Source organism: Bidens hawaiensis, unplaced genomic scaffold, assembly GCF_021521415.1.
Source record: "Bidens hawaiensis isolate Kalapana, Puna unplaced genomic scaffold, B.hawaiensis_p1.1 tig00017761_1, whole genome shotgun sequence".
In the NCBI taxonomy this organism is placed as follows: domain Eukaryota; kingdom Viridiplantae; phylum Streptophyta; class Magnoliopsida; order Asterales; family Asteraceae; genus Bidens; species Bidens hawaiensis.
The window spans coordinates 359,268-379,744 of record NW_027492679.1 but is presented as its reverse complement, the minus strand read 5'-3'; the positions used below and the strand labels follow the sequence as shown (position 1 = coordinate 379,744).

The 20,477-nt window shown below is 31.4% G+C and overlaps 2 protein-coding genes across 2 annotated transcripts; both read left to right on the top strand.

Moving 5' to 3' along the window:
- The first annotated feature begins 8,260 nt into the window (after window positions 1-8,260).
- On the top strand, window positions 8,261-11,237 carry LOC143554575 (TATA-box-binding protein 2-like). The gene is made up of 9 exons (XM_077044295.1): window positions 8,261-8,390; window positions 9,626-9,713; window positions 9,814-9,885; window positions 10,050-10,100; window positions 10,177-10,221; window positions 10,316-10,408; window positions 10,666-10,767; window positions 10,857-10,930; window positions 11,023-11,237. Coding segments are annotated over exons 1-9 (606 nt in total). The 5' UTR covers window positions 8,261-8,310; the 3' UTR covers window positions 11,024-11,237.
- Window positions 11,238-12,733: 1,496 nt separating this feature from the next.
- On the top strand, window positions 12,734-15,337 carry LOC143554574 (chaperone protein dnaJ 10-like). Its single transcript, XM_077044294.1, has 8 exons — window positions 12,734-13,014; window positions 13,106-13,165; window positions 13,233-13,315; window positions 13,416-13,581; window positions 13,768-13,897; window positions 13,971-14,129; window positions 14,236-14,408; window positions 15,099-15,337. Exons 1-8 carry the CDS (start codon window positions 12,928-12,930, stop codon window positions 15,216-15,218), a joined length of 978 nt encoding a protein of 325 aa, XP_076900409.1. The 5' UTR covers window positions 12,734-12,927; the 3' UTR covers window positions 15,219-15,337.
- The last annotated feature ends 5,140 nt before the right edge of the window (window positions 15,338-20,477 follow it).

The window sequence follows — 20,477 nt, the reverse complement described above, 5'->3', positions numbered from 1 at the left end:
AAAACACAACAAAATTTTCTATTTTTTTAACGACTAAATATTTGTACACTGTGGAGTTTAAACCACTGACCTCCTATTTAGCATTTTAATCACCTTACCACCCCATCAAAATAGTGATGGCAAAATTTCCTATAATTATTGGGCAGTTTTAATATATTTTGAACGAGGAAAAAGGATATGTGAGTAAATTATGGATCTAATTTAATAAAAAATCATCTTGATCTTGAATTTGATTTATTTTGTTGTTAATAAGGTGGCGGACAATTTTGTAGGCTTGCTTCTGGTATTTAATTTGTAATAGCATCCTCAGTCCATTCACTATATTATGTTAGTAAAGTTTTTATAATATAGAGAATATTTTAAGGTGTTGTAAGTGAAAGAGTGAAAAAATATTGTGATTTTTAAATATATTTTGAAAAGTTATGTAGTACTCAATAAATTTTTTAATATTTTATGAAGGTATTATCTATAGAATAATAACCAAATTTTGAAATTGTTCCAATCAAGTCACTTATAAAATCTTAATATTTTGAAAAGTTATGTAGTACTCAATAAATTTTTTAATATTTTATGAAGGTATTATCTATAGAATAATAACCAAATTTTGAAATTGTTCCAATCAAGTCACTTATAAAATCTTTTGTTTCAATCAAGTCACCAAAGTTTCTTTTTTGTTCCAATCCAATATATTTTACTTAGATAGCATGTCTTTTTGTTATTTTTAAATAGTTGAACATTGCAAACTATTTTTTTAAAAATTGAAAAAATTAGTAAAAATTAAGTAAAAAAAGTTAATTGTAAAAAAACAAAAAAAAAATAGTTTTTGCAATTTTTCTTTTTTTTTCAATTTTGCGCAATTTAAAAATTATTTTTCTTAACTTTTAAAATATATTTTGCAATGTAAAACTATTTAATAATAGTAAAAAACCTACATGATCTGTTATCTAGGTAAAATATATAGGATTAGAACAAAAAGAAAACTTTAGTGACCTGATTGGAACAAAAGATTTTATGAGTAACCTGATTGGAACAGTTTCAAAACTTGGTTACTAATACTATTCTCTAGAGTTGCCACCTTTTTGAAAATAGTTGGGTAGAGGAAAACGAAAAGGTAATGATAAATGTGTAAAAAATATTATTTAATTGAATAGATAAGAGAAAATACAATGATTTTGAATGTAATTTTGGATTTGAATATACGGGAAGGAACGAGAATGCTCTAAATCAATCAAAAGTAATTCATAAATCATTCTCGAAATTTGAATGCATTCCAAACTTATCCACCATTCAATTTTAGTTAACTTCAATAGATTGATTTTATCCTAGGTTCAATGCAAATTTTGGATCTGGATCCATTACATATATGCATCTATGTAACACATCGATATTCTTCTATACTTATCTAGGGGTGTGCATGAGTCTATTTGAGGTGGTTTTGGCTAAACCCATAACCATAACCGATATATAGGTTAATAGATAACCACAACCAATCCGTTATGGCGGTTTCAGTTAATCGGTTTTGTAGGTTGTAGCAGTCGGTTAACTGTGACCAAAACATTGTAATTAGAAACAAAACAAGATTTGATAGAAACCTTAACACAGTGAATAATCCAAGTTGCAATTCAGGTGTACATCAGTTTTGATAGTTAGATTATAATAAAAAAAACTTAACATACATAAAATAGTGAATAAGGCAAGCTGTAACATCCACTCCCTCAACGTCTTTGATTATGAATTACATCTAATTGATATTTTTGATAATATCTTATTGGAATCAATTGATGTTTGAAAATTATGGAATATGGCAAATTAATATTAACTTGATTAGATATATTGACTATGAAGATAAACATGGAACCACTAATATAATCAGCACAACAGATGTAGAGATATGTTATGGATCATTGTATGAAGCCAAAGAGTCACAAAATCTCCCACTCATGCAATAGTTCAAGTTTTTGAACCCCTAATTCTTGACTCACAATTAAATAAATGGAGTGGTTCGGTTATGATGGGTTTAAAAATATCATTAGTCAAAACCGACCATCAGTTGACGGTTTTCAAAAGTTCATTAAATCACCCACCGTAACTTAAAAAGATTTCTTCAAATTTGTTAATTTTATACATTAAACTTCTTATTGTTCGTAATATATATCTCAACCTTTAATTTTTGTTTCTTTCTTTCAAATAACTTATCTTATTTATTTTAATGTTTGACAAATCCCGTGTATTACTCGGGTTCTAAAGCTAGTTTACAATACGTGAAGTGTTCTTAGATATGTTTTTTCACGTATATTATTTTTTTATTAAGTTCTTTTTTGTTAGAAAAAATCATTTTGTGATATAAATAAAATCATTTATGTATAATGATACAAGCATAGATGTAATACATTTTTCTATTTTGTTTTATTTGTAATTTTATTATTTAGATCATCTCGTATGTTACACGGGCTTTAAAGCTAATTTTTAGTATGTTACACGGTCTTTAAAGCTAATTTTTAAATAAAAGAGTTACATGCTAAATTGAATAGGAAATTGTTTTCATATTACTTAAATAGTTAAATGTCTTTATTTCTCGTGCATGTGTGCGCACTAAACATCTAATGGCCCACGTGTGGTTTCGAGTAACACGAAAAACCATAAAAACAAAAGTGGCTTTTTAATAGTTTTATAAATGGGGCGAATGTAATATTGTGGCAACTAACGTGGTCTTGTCTTGTTAAGTAGCTACAGTGTGTTCCACGATGATAGTTTATGACATTGACAATTTAATATAATAACTAGCTTTTGAACCCGTGTATTACACGGGATTTATCAAATAATAAAAATAAATAAGTTCTGTTATTTTAAAATGTAAACAAAATGAAAGGTAAAAATAAATTAAAAAATCATGTATGATATTTTAATTATGATTCTTAAAATACTTTTCATTATTGAAATTGCGTGTAGCTTAACATACCATATAATAAATCTAAAATATTTAGTGATGATGATAAACCAAGTTGCTATAAATGCAAGTGCCTATACAGGCCTTTGAGGCTATATTAGTTTTTATTAAAGTTGTTTTGAAATGAACCAAAGTCACCATTAAAAAAAAATGATCCATACGTATTCGATGATTGTCTTATGTCAGATCAGAACGAAACATGTGATACAATTGTAGTCTGAAATGTGACAAACACAATTTGGTAATAGGATTGCATGTCCAAAAGGTGTCTTCACATTAAGCGCAACATATACAAAGAAGTATTTTCAAATTTGTAAACATCATTTTAAGGTCTCATTTACCATGTAAATTAATGTATTAGACAAAGTAAACAATTTATGAATTATAAATTTTTCACGTTTCACGACTTATAAAATGTATCTTCTTCATGTTTCGTACTACACATGGTGGATAACATGAACTTAATGTAATTTTTCGTGTAACAATGTTTAAAGATGATGATCAATGTGCATATAAACAATAATCTATAGTATAATGTCATCAGATTATATATATGCACATCTAAATATATACTTTATGCAACGTTGAAAAGCCACAACCAACCTAATAATTGATTATATTTAGCATCAATTATTCTTGAATGGTGACTATAAACGTGACATTTATACACCTTTAAATAGTTAATAAAATCCATCTAACGATTCTATAACCCAATTGAAATGGTTTTGCTAATGGATAGTTAGGATGAATGATATGAGATATTATGAATTATGATGAAAAATTAGGCCATGAGTTAATGTAGGTTTGACACCTAAGCATGAACATTTTGTTTTATTAGTAGAGTAACATAAGATTTGTTTTATTGAAATTGATTATGTAATAAATGTTTATGAAATAAAAAAAACGAATTTTTACAGTTTCCAAAAAACAAAGAATTCGGTTTTATAACTTTTTACAAAAAATCTAAATTACAGGACTCCAAATTTCTTTAGGTATTACTGATCGTTGTTTCAATGCTTAAAAGTTTATTTTAGAATGACTGTGTTTATAATTTTAAATTAAAGATACAAAATTGATAATCGCATTAATTGAAAATTTAAATTAAATAGCATAACTAAAAATTTATATATATATGAAGTGAGAAGTCTCGCATAATTCGAACTAAATTCATGAGTCTTTATTGTTAAAACATGTGTTGACATCTTTAATAAAAAGTAATGTATACATTGAGCAAAATTATATTTTAGGTTTTATATTATTGTAAATAATTATTAATGTATGCATTATATCTTGAGATATAACTCATGGGTCAAACCATTTTCACCAATGACCCATGGATAGCATGGATTAAGGAGAAGAAAGATTAGAAGATTAGTATAGAATTTTAATCTAGGAATGAATGTGGTTAAGACACATAGGCATCATTATTTTTGTTTATTAGTATTGTAAGATGATATAGAGCTAAACAAATTTGGGGTTAAGTCCAGCAAGTTAACATGTTTAAGACATAATTAACCTCGTGTATAAACATAAACAGATTAAATACATGTTAACCATTTAAGCTTATATATATTTTCTATGAACCATGTTTCACAAATCTTTAGTCCACAAACCTATTTCAAGCTTTTTTAAACCTTAACCCTAGTCATCTTCGTCTTCAATCTCTATCAAAACCTCAGTCCCTTAATCACGATTCATAAAATAGTCCACGGTTCTCCAACTGTGATCAAAGTCGATGGATGATTCTCCAATTGTGAGCTAAATTTACCTTGAGCCTTGAGGTTCTTGAGCGATTTACAAAACATCTTAGGGAAGAAGGACTTGAAGGTTAAAAGAGCATCATGTGTGTATATGTTATTGCGTTTTGTAGGTTCGATGTGCATCACTTTTTATTGATGATTTTGATAAGGAACACACATCGGTGCGTATAAATGTATACATACTGCATGTGTTTGTATTTTGTTAACTTACATTTAGACATATAGTTTGTGTATCATGTCCTAAAACACGTCATATCATATCATTTAACCTGTTTTTAAACCGGTTTGTGTTTACAAAAAATCGCACGATTTGTTATCGTTCCATGTTCGTGTCCAACAGCTTTGGTAATTGTGTCATATCTAACCTTTCGTGTCTAACTTGTTATGTCCAGTTCTATTGTCTATTATGATATTTAAGAATTAAATTATCATTAATCTGAAGAAAATTATAACATAAACACAAATATTAGGACGTAAAAATGCAAGCAACAAAGAAACTTGGTAAATGTAATCTAAGAAGTTATTTTCTATTTTTATTTTTTAGTAGTAGGAGATATTAAATATAAAAATGTGTGATGCAATGACTTCAAAAGCAAATATTCTTTTATATAATGGATGGATGTTGAAAGGTTTAGAAGCATCACGTTTTATAAACAATTTATGAGGACTTTGACTGATTGACAAACTTGCGTGGATTCTAAAAATTTTCTTCGCTAGGAGTTGAAAATAGGTTAGATCAAACACTTACATTGAATCGTGATCGGGAAAAATTTGAGAAATTTGAGAGCTTACTAATAAGACTTAAATATTTTAAATCCGTAGTAATAAAGTTATATACACCTATTAGTTTGAACCGAATTATGCTTAGTACTACCCGTAACACAAGTTTTATTCCTTTGTGGATACTGTGATGCAAGGCCATCTGAGATTCTATACAGGGCTCAGTCAGCGTCTAAGGCACGATTTTGATAAGAGCCTGAAATAAGTTTAAAAATAAGTTATATATATATATATATATGGTGGAGTTAAAATAAGAAATTAAGTGTGTCAAAGAAGTGTAAGAAGTAATCTGGTGCGTTAAATATGTTGATCTGACAATGGATATGGAAAGTGTGTTTATTGTGCGGTGTGTTCTATTTTAGTTGCGGTGTGTTTATTGTGCGGTGTGTTTTATTATATCTAATGATGAAAACACATAATTTCTACACTTCTTAGGAAAAATATACTTCTTTTTATAACTTTGCTCTCTCTCTCTCTCTTTATATATATATATATATATATATATATATATACTAGCTTTAGAAACCCGTGTGTTACACGGGATAAATTAATGTATAAATTACAATGAATAACTTAAAACAAATAAAAAAAATATAATTAAATCTTTTTATATTATGTAGAAAAAATGTATTACAAATAAATGTTTTATGTCATCAAATATATTTGAATTTTAAATTAAGAATGAGTTGTTCTACCATCGGTATATAATAATGAAGCTAAAATCTTTCACAAAAATACTATACATTTCATACCAGGCCATAGACAAAAAAGACATCAGATTTTTCTTTTTGAGCAGTTTTTATGTTGATTTTATAAACACATTGTTGTTCAACTATTACAACAGTCTTATCTACCTATATTAATAAAAAAATAATTCTGAACACATGACATTCTGAGGTTAATTTTCACTATCAAATTCCCGTCAAAATCATTTCTCTTCTGTTGATGGAATATATTCTAACAATGTACATTATTATAATATGTAAATATTTATTTGTATAAAAGTTATATAGATATAATACAAATATAGTTTAAAAAAAGTGAATAATTTAATTAGATATAATATAAATAGAGTATAAAAGAAAAGTGAATAATTATTGATATATACCATATATTAGTTTTGGAAGGAAAAACATTGTGAGGATTAACCACAAATTGACATGTGTCACAATTATTTTACTTTATTAGAATATGTATATATATATATATATATACATTTTTTCTAGCCATAATTAGTGAATTGGGTTAAAAATGGGTGAAAAAACCAACGGGGGCAAAACAAATTAAAATAATAATAATAATAGTGTAAACAACTCTTTTAAAATTAAAAATCTTATAAAGTTTGAGGCTATTAATCAAGGATTACCATTATCGATCTTTTAAGAATTTTTTATTTTATTATTTGAAAATGAATATGCTTATATAAATATAAGCATCATTGTTCCCTCTTACTATCTCTACATTTCACTTCAATTTATATTACAAAAAAAACACATAAGGGATGAGGAATGTGGAGGCACTTATGTAATATTTTTACATTAAACTCTATTATTTTTAAAAATAATATATATATATATATATATATATATATATATATATATATATATATATATATATATATATTACAAAAAAGCAAATAAGACAACAAAAATGAAATCATCTAAACTGATTTCAAAATAAGTTTTGATTCAGCTTAAAAACCGTTAGAAAAGAGGAGAGAGGAGCTCTCCATTCCTGGTTCTCATGGCTAGAGTGAGATTCTAACTCAATGTTGTATTTGAGTAAGATTTTTGAAAGAACAAAAATAGTCTGATGCAATATTTCTTTGGTCTCTTCGAATCTATTTATTTTCATAATTTGATTTTGAAAATAGTGGAGAATTCTTAGATTTGAATAGTCACATGATTCACAAAAACTAAATTTGCATGAAGCAATAATTGTGAACCATGATTTCACCAAACAATTTGGATAATTGGATGTGCTGGCCCAATCACCAATTTCTCAACAAAGAAAGCCCAGCATCAAACCATAAACAGGCCATTTAGCCCAATCAACCATCACAACTCACAGAGTCACAGTAGCTCTCTACCGACGTGTAACCCTACAATTAGTCCTTCACCAACACTCACATCCAACCCCCCACCCAAATTACAATCCTACCCCCACACCACACTCACACATCAAGGGCATTTCCGGAATCGTATAAACACCCCAATATCCTTGACGACGACTCCTTCACCTTCTCCTCATTTCTCACCCTTTGTTCCCAAATTCCTCTCAACACAAAGCTATAAAATCATCATATAAAAGATCTTTTTTTTTCAAATCTTTACCGCCTTTTTTTACACACCCTTTTGTCTAATTGCATCAATTCCTTCTCTGTACCCGTTTTTACATCCCCAATTCGTTTTAACGATCCGAGAAACCCTAATTTCAACTTCGCTTCACAAAAGGTGAACTTGGAACCCTATCTATCAGTTTTTATATTAATCTTTGTGATTTGAGCTTGATTGGTGTGTTAATTTTGAATCAGTGTAACTAATTTTAAAATTTATGAAACCCTAATTTTGATTTTGTTTCAAAAAGGTGAAATTGGGACCCGATCTATCGGTTTTTATATAAATCTAAGTGATTCGAGCATGATTGGTGTGTTAATTTTGAATATGTGAAACCAATTTAAAAGATTTATGAAACCCTAAGTTTAATTTATAGATCTATATTGGGGAAATGTGGTGAAATGATGAAATTGAACTTTAGTGAGCTGGGTTTTTCGTATTTAGTATTCTTACGGTTTTGTTTACGGGTTTTTAGGATTTGGGATTTATGGCTGATCAAGTGTTGGAAGGTGGTAGTCAACCGGTCGATCTATCGAAACACCCTTCTGGAATTGTTCCTATTCTTCAGTAAGTTGTTTTTTCGGTTCGTTTATGATCGGGTAATCGAGTGGGTGCCGTGTGTGTGTTAATGTCTGTGAAGTATGTTGGAAATATTATTGTGATTGGTTGTGATCATTTACAGCTAATTAATGTTGATTTTAAAGCTAATTAATGTTCATTTACAGCTGCTAATTAATGTTGGCATCACGTATATACTTTGTGTGTGTTCATGGGTTTATGAACCTGCAAATATGTTGGAAAACTCGTGACTGTGACGAGTAGTGATCATTAACAGCTAATTTATGTTGATGTTCAGCTCTTGTAGTGTATGTAATTTGTCATTAATTTGAAAACTTTAGTGTATGTGCGATTGTAGTTTTTGAGTGGTCTCATGTGCAATTTGTTAGTTGGCTAACAGTGGCTAATTATGGAAGCTAAGTTGGCGTGCATTTGTTGAGTTAGAAAAAGTAGGGTGTTCGGTGTAAACGGGCCGAACTGACTAAGCTTGAGCTCGGCTCGTTTAACTTACAACTTACGAGAGCTCAAGCTCAACCTCTGCTCGTTTCGAGCTTTGTTTGTAAAGTTAGAGCTTGTGTCGTGATTGTATCTTTCAATTTCATGCTCGGTTTGGGCACACCTCGTTTATTATTTTTCTTTTATTTGTATACTTTTAATTTTTTTCTATATATTTATAAATAAAATTGGTATATATGTTAATGATATTTATCATTATTTTGAATATAAATAACAGGCTGGTTTCGGCTATTGAGCCATCTCGAGCTCAATAAGTAAAGCTCGGGATCGGGCTTGCTTATTAAACAAGCTTATTTGAAAGCTCGAGCTCGTTAAAGCGTGGCTTAATTCGAGCTTTATCGAGCCATACTTGAGTTGCTCACGAGTGGGTTGGCTCATTTACATTCCTATTGAAAAGGGTTGGTCTTTTGAGTATTTGGCTAACTTTGGCTACTAGATGGAGTGGTCAACTATCAGTTATAAATTGGCATATTGAATTTAATTCCTATAACGAACTATTATACATTTTCATTTGTGGCCTTTTTTTGTCTTTTTATAATTCAATTCTTATAACGTGTTGTTGCATTTAATGTCTACTTTTGTCGTTTTTGTATGCTTTGTTTTTCTTCGCAACATTTTGAACCAACAAACGCATTTCTTTTGTGCATACAAATATACAATAACCAAAATGAAAAAAAAAACATCCTTCTTGAGCACACTGCTAATAATCAGCTTGTCTGTACTTATAGGAACATTGTATCCACGGTCAATCTTGATTGCAAACTAGACCTTAAAGCCATTGCTCTACAAGCACGTAATGCAGAATATAATCCCAAGGTATTCTTTTCTTTATCCCTGAATAAATGCAGCTTTTTAGTTAAATATTTAAAAATAAAATTGTTTATTTATAGTACCCTTTTTTGTTAATGTTGTTCAGCGTTTTGCTGCTGTTATCATGAGGATAAGAGAACCTAAAACAACTGCTTTAATCTTTGCTTCTGGGAAGATGGTAAGTTTTTTTTTAAAACTTACCAAAACAGAAATTTTGCATCTACTTTGGTTAAAAACATTCTGTAAATTTGATATTGCTTATTATCATACGTTGACTCAGACTAATAAAGAGTCAAAGATTTAAACTTGAGTGCTAACATACAAAAATGGTAATTGCTCCAGGTTTGCACAGGAGCAAAGAGTGAACAGCAATCAAAACTGGCAGCACGAAAGGTACTTGAAGACTAAAACATTAATCATTTATTCCATGTAGTTTGTTATGTTCTTACGCATTATGTTATTTTTTCAGTATGCTCGGATTATTCAAAAACTTGGCTTCCCGGCTAAATTCAAGGTAATCTTGTAATTTTCTTATTATCCTTTTGTTATCTAAGTATCAATTATACGCCTTTTTTATTTTAAATATAATATTTTTTCTTGGTTTGTAGGACTTTAAAATACAAAATATTGTCGGCTCGTGTGATGTCAAATTTCCAATTAGACTTGAAGGCCTTGCATACTCTCATGGTGCTTTTTCAAGCGTAAGTTCATTAAAAAGTTGCTAAAAGGGAAACAAGTCAAATAGGTGAAAGTCAACCAACGTCTGATTGTAATGCATACCACCTCCCAAATTGTTTTGTATGTATATTTGGAATATTAGTGTACCAATGTTGATTTCCTCTTCGTTATTAATGCATTAAATATCAGTATGATAAATAAAAAGTTGTACAAAGTGAACCATACTAAAGATGACTCGTTTGACCGAACTAATGTTTTTCTTGGTGGTTGGTATACATAGTATGAACCAGAACTGTTCCCAGGATTGATTTATAGGATGAAACAACCGAAGATCGTTCTGCTGATATTTGTTTCAGGGAAAATTGTGTTAACAGGCGCGAAGGTATGGCCGGCCTTTTTTCAACGTTTTAAGTTATATGGGAACTGTAGAAAAAAAATGTTTTTAAATTATTGTTTGATATGCAATTTCAGGTTAGAGATGAGACCTACACCGCGTTTGAGAATATATATCCGGTGTTAACTGAATTCAGGAAGATTCAGCAGTGGTATGTCACCTAATATGAGACTTCTATGTATTTCTTGCTGTTTTTAATTTATTGTACGGTTCTTTAATAATTAGTTAAATGTGTTGATGCAGATTTGGGGCACATGGTTTTGATGATATAATGTTATAGGTGAAGTTGACTTCTGAGGGTTTGACATGCAGTGTGATCTTGACTTTAATTCATGATGAGATCTTGTAGTGTAAATGGAAATGGAAATGGAAATGGAAATTATCATAATGAGATATTGTCAAGTTTTTATGATCCAAAACAGAGCTTTTTTTTAATATATATTAAACGTTTTTAGACATTTTGATTTTTGATTTGTACAACCAAGTGATATGAAAGATTTTAGATGGTTATATTTGCATGCATAAATATAGTTCTGTACAATATAGAATTATTTTTATGTAAATAATCATGATTGCCCCATAAGTATATGCACATGGTGCTGATAAAACATAGCAGGAGAGAGCGAGTGCATTGTGCGGTACATAACTGATTTATGTATTGTAGTTATAATATGTGTGAAGATTTGTGGGGTTTTTTTAATTATTTACTTAAAATTGGTTTTGTATTGAATAATCCCATATACTTTGAATTATTTCATATTAAAGTCACCTTAAGCATAGCTTAGTTTTTGGCGGCATTGAAAAATTAAAGTAGAAACATCAACCGGACCTAATAAACTAGTGATATTAGGGTTCTGTATGTGCATGCGTATGTGTATGTGTTTGTTTGGGCTGATTGTTTTCGGTTTGAATGTTTGATGTATAAGCCGGATTTAGTTATGGGTCGGTTTTGGTTTTGCATTTAGGTTTAAAATATTTTTGTTAATAACTTGTTAATTTATGTTTATATGTTACATATTCGGACCTAGATTTTTTATCTTCACATATGTTACTTAAAATTCGAAAAGGTTATATAATCCATAGTTTGGTTAGGGGATGAAACGGAAATGGAACTTTAACTTTTGGTTTTAAGAAAGAATAAAAAACAAAGCATCTGGTATAAATTTTTGCAAGTTATTTGAGCGCCAATTTGTCGATAAATTTCGTTTCAAATTAATCGTTTTTTTCCACCCTGCATGATATGCAAGGAGAAAACTTTATTAAGTATCTAATATAGAGCAGTTAATACAACATTACAATGTTATAAGTCAAGGGACAAAAACTAAAGTATAGAATAAGTTGAAGGGTCATTGACGTTGTTTACAACACATATAGTAACAGAAAAAACGAATCATTTGAACAATGCGTATAATGAACAATATCATAAATATCATATTATCATATCATGGATGATTTTCAATATTTCCAGATTCGTTATCCGTCCTCGTCATGATTCGCAAAATCGTAAGTTTCATTCTCTCACTCCATGTTTTCAGTTTATCATTGTGATTTTAGATGCAATTCTTTTCGTTATCTATCGAAAAAAACCCATGATTAGAGGAATTTAATTACATCAAAATTTCTTAAGGATTCCATCATTATTATGGTAATTATTAATCCAGAACAATTCTGGCTACAAAGTTTGTTTATCGATCGATTTTTATCTCCTAGGCACGTTAGGATGATTATACAAAGAAGAAATTGATAAGAAAGGTAAATTTTCAATACAAATTTGTCAATGTGACTCAAGGAGTGAAAATTAATTTATTCACAATATAGTTTCAGTTTTATTAAAACTTTCCAAATTGTTACGTGCAGATTAGGAAAATAGAATTTGATAGAGAGAAAGATGGATTACTCCAAACTAAATCATAGCTGATCTCTCATTAGGGTTCATAGTGTTTAAGTACACGTTAACATATTTACACTTAAACCCCTATGATATTACCTAATTACAATAAAGCCCCTGATACTGTATCACAAATTTTATAAAACTGAACTCTTTGCTTGCATTTTGCAAAAATATAGGTCATTTTGCAGCTCAAATCTGTAACTATGAGGTTATTTTTGTTCTTTTACCAGTCTTGCAAGAGCGGTGGTTGCTAAACTATGCCGAAAGATACAGAATATTATGACATCTTGGGAGTCAGTTCCGATGCATCAGCATCGGATATTAAAAAGGCTTATTATGTCAAAGTAAGTTTCCTTGTTCTTTTTTTAAAGATATGCTGTTACATAAAAATATGTTCAAAAATATCATTAGTAACGTTTTATAATGTTTTTAAAGGCAAGGATAGTTCATCCTGATAAAAATCCAGGGGACCCGAAAGCTGCCCGTAATTTTCAGGTGCTGTTAACTTAACACATCATTTACTAATACATGTCGTGTATTTATATGATTTGTATGCTTGAAGGTTCTTGGAGAGGCTTATCAGGTTCTAAGTGACCCTGAGAAGCGTGAAGCGTATGATAAAAATGGGAAGTCAGGTGTAGCGGAGTAAGTGTGACACGTCATCTTTTTACATCAAGAATTGTTATCATTGTTATTATTATTATTATTATTATTATTATTATTATTTCTGGTAATTTGTTTGTAGTGATACAATGGTAGATCCTGCAGCTGTTTTTGGTATGCTGTTTGGTAGTGATTTGTTTGAGGATTATATTGGACAACTTTATATGGCGTCCGTACAATCAGTTGAACTTGAAGAAGAGGGACAAGTTCCTGAAATCCGCAGGATGAAAGTCCAAGAGAGAATGAGGGTATACATTATTCACCTATTTACCATTTTAATCGAGGGTCTAATCCATTAGTGATATGTAGCACGTGTCCTCCAGTGATTGATGGAAGTTATTGGAAACAAAGAATAAAAAAGTTAAAACTATCTTTGTAATTTAAAAAAGTCAAGTTTATTTATTCATGTTCTCGCTCAACCGAATATTGTATAGGAATTTCAAAAGGGAAGGGAAATAAAGCTCATAACAAATCTAAAGAATCGCCTTCGACCATTCGTTGAAGGCCAAGCGTCCGAATTTCTAAAATGGGCAACATCAGAAGCTCAGGGGCTCTCACAAGCCGGTATGTGTTTTTAAAGTCAACGTTTGACTTAGCTGCAGTGGCTATATGACATACTGATTGCTAAACATTTCAGCTTTTGGTGAGGCTATGTTACATACTATTGGCTATATATACAGAAGACAAGCTGCAAAAGAACTTGGAAAAGATAAACGTTATATGAAGGTCCCGTTTTTAGCCGAATGGGTGAGGGATAAAGGTCATCAAATGAAGTCACAAGTTGCAGCTTCTCAAGGTTCTATATGTTCATAAAACTAGAATAAATAAAAATGTTTCAATTTTTGATAAATGAAAGTAAACCTTAGGAAGTGTATTGTATATGTGTTATTTTATGAATGTAGTTGCGGTGTCTTTGATACAAATACAGGAGGAGTTGAAGAAGTTGAATAATTCAGAAGCCAAGGAAGAGCAGATAAATAAAGCTATAGAAGAAAAGAAAGATCAAATTATTAATTCTCTTTGGCAGATTAATGTTGTAGATATTGAGACAACCTTATCGCATGTCTGCCAAGCTGTAAGTTCATGTGTCCTCTAGTGAAGAAAATATCAGTTGTGGCAATTTAAACTTGTTTACTTATGAACAGGTCAAATGTTTTGTTCTATTTTCTTTTATCTCTAACCGGTTAAGGTTGAACGGGTAAAAGAAAGACCTTAACTATAAAGAAACCACTCAATTAGGTTAAACATGTCAAAAGCCGTCTAAAGTATAATTTTGTTCTAAAAGAGAGAACTGTTATTGAAATAGTATAACGTTGTAGTCATCTTTTGCACACTAACTATTTAAAAAAAGATAAAAAAAACAGACACTAGGGGTCTGCGTGGGTGAGTTTTGGGCTCAAACAGAACCAAAAACTGAAATTCGGTTATTCGGTTTTTACGATAGGTTTGGTACGGCTTTACCAGTTGGGCCGGAAAAATTGGCCCAAAGTAATCATTTTTGGGCATGAAACTTTGGGCGCAAAAATTTTATGTTAGTTAATGATTAATTTATAATTACACAGCCTAAATTATTTAGGCCAAGCCATTCGTTAAATATTTATAATTACTTAACATTTAAAAATAAAAATTTATTAAAAATTTAAGTAGTTTTTTCGATTTCCAGAAAATAAAAAACCAAAACCGAACGGTTCTGTTTTTTTTCTTTTTCTGGTTATTTTCATGGTTTAGTAATTTTTGACCCATTACAAACCTGATTATTTTTCAGGTGCTCAGAGATCCTAGTGTTTCAAAAGAGGAGGTAAAGCTACGCGCGATAGGAATGAAGAAACTTGGAACAATATTTCAGGTAAGCTATAACATTTTACTTGAGCGACTTGTTGCATGAATAACAGGAAGAAAATGATTGAGTTGTGTGGTATTTTCAGGTCCACATAACTGGAAGAACTACATATAAGAACAAGTATCGATAGGATATACCCTCTATGCATTTTCAACTAACTTGTTTAGTATTGTTAATTTGTTGCCCGTTACCTGCCACTTTATTGTAACCGTTTTGAGTTTAGCAATGAACATTTTCTAAGATAATGGTATTGTACAGTTGTATGTGTTTGCGATTTCCCACTCAACTTCCTCTGTGTTATGGTGCAACCTTTTTCTTTAGGGATAATAAACAAAATGTCCATTTGGCTAGTCAACTACAAGAGCATGTACATTTAACCAATCTCTGCCCAAAATGCCCATGCTAGATCATCTCTACCAGTTGACTTTTAATCCTTAACTTGATGCTATTTTTCAAGTCACGTATCGAAAATCAACCCACGAATTAAACGAATAACTCTCGTTTATATTAATCAGAAAATATAACTCAAAAAACTGATTACAACTCTCAAACCCTAACTCGGTTTGACTCTTGATGAACCCTAACTCGGTTACACCAACTCCACCCTAGATGAACCCTAACTCGGTTACATCTCGTGTGTATCTAGATGAACCCTAACTCGGTTGCATCTCACACCACCACAATCTATAATGTCTAACAATACATCGGTTTATATAGACTAACCTAACTTGCTAACCAAGACATTACCAAATATAATAAACCCTAATTGTAACCCCATAAACCCATTACACAATAATGAATCACATAGGCCCAATAGGTTCAACCCGGTCACCTACGCGTGACGGGCCTAATAAGTTGGAAATTACTTTCAACAATTTTAGCTAACTAGATTCTGCCACTTGTTCTGAAACTGTGGGTTTGATGTGATTATTTTGGCGTCCGTGACAAGATTATATTTGGCTTCCAACGAGATTTTTTGGACAACTTGCAAAGTTGGATTGGCTAAAAATCCCGTCAAGTTAGTGATTGAAAATTTAGCGGGTTGACTGGTTTTAGCATGGACAATTAAGGAGGTTGGTCAAATGGACATTTTGGTTATTATCGTTTTTCTTTTTCTTATCCATATTTTGTAATGTGATGTGAAAATAAATATAGCAGAGTATAAACCAAAAATCGTTGGAAAAAACTGTTATATTGTCTAACGGTTGAACTTGAATCTTCAATCACTTTTATGACAACAGAGTCTATCTAGATCACTCAATACAAGTAGAAATAAATAGCAGATATGCAGCAAGATGCCTATATAATTTAGAAAGAACGTGAAGTGTTACTAGAAGGGCATAAGCTGGGGCGGATTCGGTGTTCGGCCAGGGGAGTGTTTGCACCCACTCAAGTCCATAGTTTCCTTTATAAATTAGTAATATATTAGGTCTAAAGACCCAAGTGACCCATCCAAAAAAAATTTAGTGATCAATTCATAATTTTTTTAGTGCCTCAAACTTAAATTTTTAATTTTTAAGCAAAAAATTTTAAGCCCAAATTTAATTTTGTTATGAACAATAACAATTAAGCCCATATTAGTTAATTTCTCAACCACTTTAATTGAAAATTTGGAATTAGTGGGAGACGAACAGAATAGGGTGATGGAGGCTTCACATGTTGTCGATGACACTGATTATAGACCCAAAAGAAAAATGTACACAATCACCAAACAACATAATTATAATTTTGATTGTTTCAACAAGTTGTCGATATAGAAATTCAAGAATTTGGTGATTGTTTTAATGAGATTAACACAGATTTACTTCAAAACACGTTGGCTTTCAATTCGCATGATTCATTTTCTAAGTTTGATGCATCAAAGTTAATGAGATTGTGTGAGTTTTATCAGTATGATTTTGATAATGGGGAAAAAATTGTTCTTGCATCTCAACTTGATTTGTACATTAATAGCGTGCGAAAAGATGAAAGATTTGCTGATCTGAAATGTATTGCGGATCTTGCTAGAGTTATGGTGGAAACAAGGAAGCGTATCTTTTTTCATTTGGTTTATCGAATATTAAAGCTAACATTAGTTTTGCATATTGCAACGACAACGGTTGAGATATGTTTTTCGGCAATGAAGATCAAAAAGACAAATTTACGTAATCAAATTGGTGAAGATTTTTTGAATGCTTGTGTAATTTGTAGTGTTGAAAAAGAAGCATTTTAAAGTGTTACGAATGAAACTATAATTGACCATTTTCAAAAGATGAAATCACGTATAGGTCAATTGTAATATGTATTTTGTTTATTTTTAATGAAATTTATTGTTTACATTTCTATACGTAGTTTGTTTAATGTAAATTTTTTACTCAACCCGTTTCGGTGACCCGACCCATTTTGGTTTGACTTGTTTTACTTTGAATTGACGAGTTCTAGGTTAAACTTTTTTTTGCACCCACTGGCTAAAGGCTAAATTTTCTGGATCCACCACTGGGCATAAGCATTTAATATATAGTTTCAAGTTAGTTACGGAAGGTTCCATGAAAAGATTCTTGTTTATTGATTTGTCAATTCTAATTCGGAAATTTTACATAATCAGACAACACACTCAACATCAACAATCCAAAAGACTTGAACAACCCATTTCATACGTTCAAAATTCTTAACTAGAATTGGACCACAACCGATTAATTAATGTTGATCGAGCACATTATGAGGTGGAGGAATCGCAACATGTCAAATTGTCAATAGTGCTTGGAAGCAAGTTCATCCAAATTCTAATTATAATGTCTATCTATAAATGAAATGTGGAGTGTTTATATATAGCAGCTAGCTAGCAAGTAGTAAGAAAGAATGGGTAATTCAAAGTTGGTTTACTCCTTTTTCTTCCTTTTCTTTTTCGGTTTTTCTTCTTCATCTTCTTTCAGTCGCGTTCATAAATGTCCTGATGAACAGAGGGATGCCTTACTTTTATTTTCACAAAACATTTCCTCCATTAATCTACCACCACGTGATCTGCACCATAAATCATTTGATATAGGCGAATATTGTAGAGCTTCGCATGTGGGTTCTAGGTATGATCTAGTTACGATGAACTGGAACACAAGTATAGATTGTTGTGATTGGAATGGTTGCAATAACTTCACCGGAGATGTTATCAGTCTTAAGTGACTCTTAACCTTAGATGTGGCCAGCTACAAGGTATATATGAACCTGTTGGATTTAATGGTCGGTTCGGGTCAAGTCAACGCGGACTGACCTGAATGTGACCCGGTATGGGTTACACCGAGGGTGACGAATTATAAACCCACTTAAATGTTAATTGGGCCTGACACAATCAATTAGATGGACTGGATAATGGTTAAAGACTTTGTTTGGTTTATTGGGCTCAAGCCCAATTTAATTTGATTAAACCCTAATAATAATACTATATATACTATAACATGTTATTATTAAAGAGATAACCCTTACAACAAGCAAACCCTAGCCTCCATCTAAATTTCGGCGCCGTTTTCCGGCCACCGGAAAACCGACCCCAGCCACTAGCCACCACCCACTGTCCATTGGTCACCGGAACTTCCTCCGCAGCCCTATACTAGCCTCCGGCGCTGTCAAAGCTTCACCAATCGTTTTTCCGGCTACCATCGGTGTAATATACGAAGATCTAAAACTCTAAAATATTAAAATGTTGAGATTAATATGTCGAATATTAACGAGTTGGTAATGAGTAAAACGGAAGGAATAATAAAGTCGACTAACCGAACGCGATACTTTAATAAAGTTAAAAATTTCGATTAATATAAGAGTGAATACCCCGTAAAACCAAAAGACCGTTATGTTATTTTAAATGCTTAGAGCTGGGTAAAACTTATTGTTAAACTAGAAGGTTTAATGTGCAAATTATCAAATAGTTAAAAAGATAAGTTACAGAGCTAATATTGTCATTCCTTAAAAGTAAATTTGAAACATACTCATCTATGTTTTCTTAACCCGGCGGAAACGGAACTTCATATACGCCTGCTTCCTTCCATCTCATATAAATATCAACAAACGATCTCTTATAAAAGTAAAACCCCTAAATCTCTACTTTTCTCTGCCGCCAACACCACGGCAGCCGCCCTGCAACTAGCCGGAGAAGCTGCGGGCACTGCACCCACTGCTACACGAGTTCTCGCAGACGCCGCTGGTAGTCACACGCCACCGCTCGCCTCCGCTCTCTGTGTTTCCGCATTAAGCGCTGCCACCGAGAACCCGCTAAGTACCGCCACCGTGAATCCACACCTTGAAGGTCTTCGCGACGTCTAATTCAAGCTTACGGTTACCACTATTTTGCTTATAAGGTACGGATTCTGTTTCTTGTTACTTTGTAATACGGTTTCTATTTTCGTTTACATATAATATAAACTCTATTCCGTTACTTTGTAGTACGGATTTTGTTACGCGTCAGTTATATTTTGAGTTCAGTTATTTTATAAAATATATATTTTAGTTATATGTTTTTAGCTTTTGTACTCTGTTACCCGAGCATTTTCTGACTTGCCGTTGGGACGTCAACGGCATGGCACTTGTCGTGACAGTGCGTAATTAAAGTTCACGGCGTCTCTAACAAGTACTTGTGAAGTATTAGAGCCACTTAGGGGCGTATGGATCGATCCTAGTTCTGTTCTGACTTCTGATTTCTGATTTCTGGGGGATGGAACAACGCGTGTACGCCACACGTGCCATCTCATTGGTGCATAGAGTAGCTAACTGTGTACCCCTCTGTTTCTGTTTCTGGCTCTGGGTGATTATGTGTAGATGACTTATTTTATGGATATATTATTGTCGTGTAGTTTGATACATGTTTCTGCATCTGTTTTTGTTTCTGTATATGTTTATTATTATTATTATTATTGTTTTATATCTGATTCTGTTATTTAGTATATTGGGTTATATCGGCATTCGTATTAGTATTATATTTAGTATCTGTATTAGTGTCAGTTAGTTCAGTTATGGTATAGTGCCAATTCTATTCCTTTTTCCTTTTCGTAAGTTCGTTTTTACATGTACTATTGTTTTATCCGTTACTGAACAATTTTTGGCTCAGCCGTGTTTTCTTTGTCTGTGTTTTTCTTATTTTTTCACAGGTAATTCGGGAAATCAGGGGAATCAGTGATGAGAGTAAAATGAAGTTCGGGAATAAAGACTATTTCGTTTGTTTCAAGATTTAATAAAATTTGACTTAGGAATTTATTTTGGTTGTTTTTAACTTGTTGGCTGTCCTTGGATTCCATTTCTTTCTTTTAAGTGGATCGTGTTTGGTTTATGATATCTGTAATG

Excerpts from the sequence above, each read along its gene's own strand:
- LOC143554575 (XM_077044295.1), top strand. The coding sequence starts at position 8,311 with ATGGCTGATCAAGTGTTGGAAGGTGGTAGTCAACCGGTCGATCTATCG. Across the intron at positions 9,886-10,049 it reads TCTTTGCTTCTGGGAAGATG|GTTTGCACAGGAGCAAAGAG; the intron begins GTAAGTTTTTTT and ends TAATTGCTCCAG. Across the intron at positions 10,409-10,665 it reads CTCATGGTGCTTTTTCAAGC|TATGAACCAGAACTGTTCCC; the intron begins GTAAGTTCATTA and ends TGGTATACATAG.
- LOC143554574 (XM_077044294.1), top strand. The coding sequence starts at position 12,928 with ATGCCGAAAGATACAGAATATTATGACATCTTGGGAGTCAGTTCCGAT. Across the intron at positions 13,316-13,415 it reads GGGAAGTCAGGTGTAGCGGA|TGATACAATGGTAGATCCTG; the intron begins GTAAGTGTGACA and ends ATTTGTTTGTAG. Across the intron at positions 13,582-13,767 it reads AAGTCCAAGAGAGAATGAGG|GAATTTCAAAAGGGAAGGGA; the intron begins GTATACATTATT and ends AATATTGTATAG.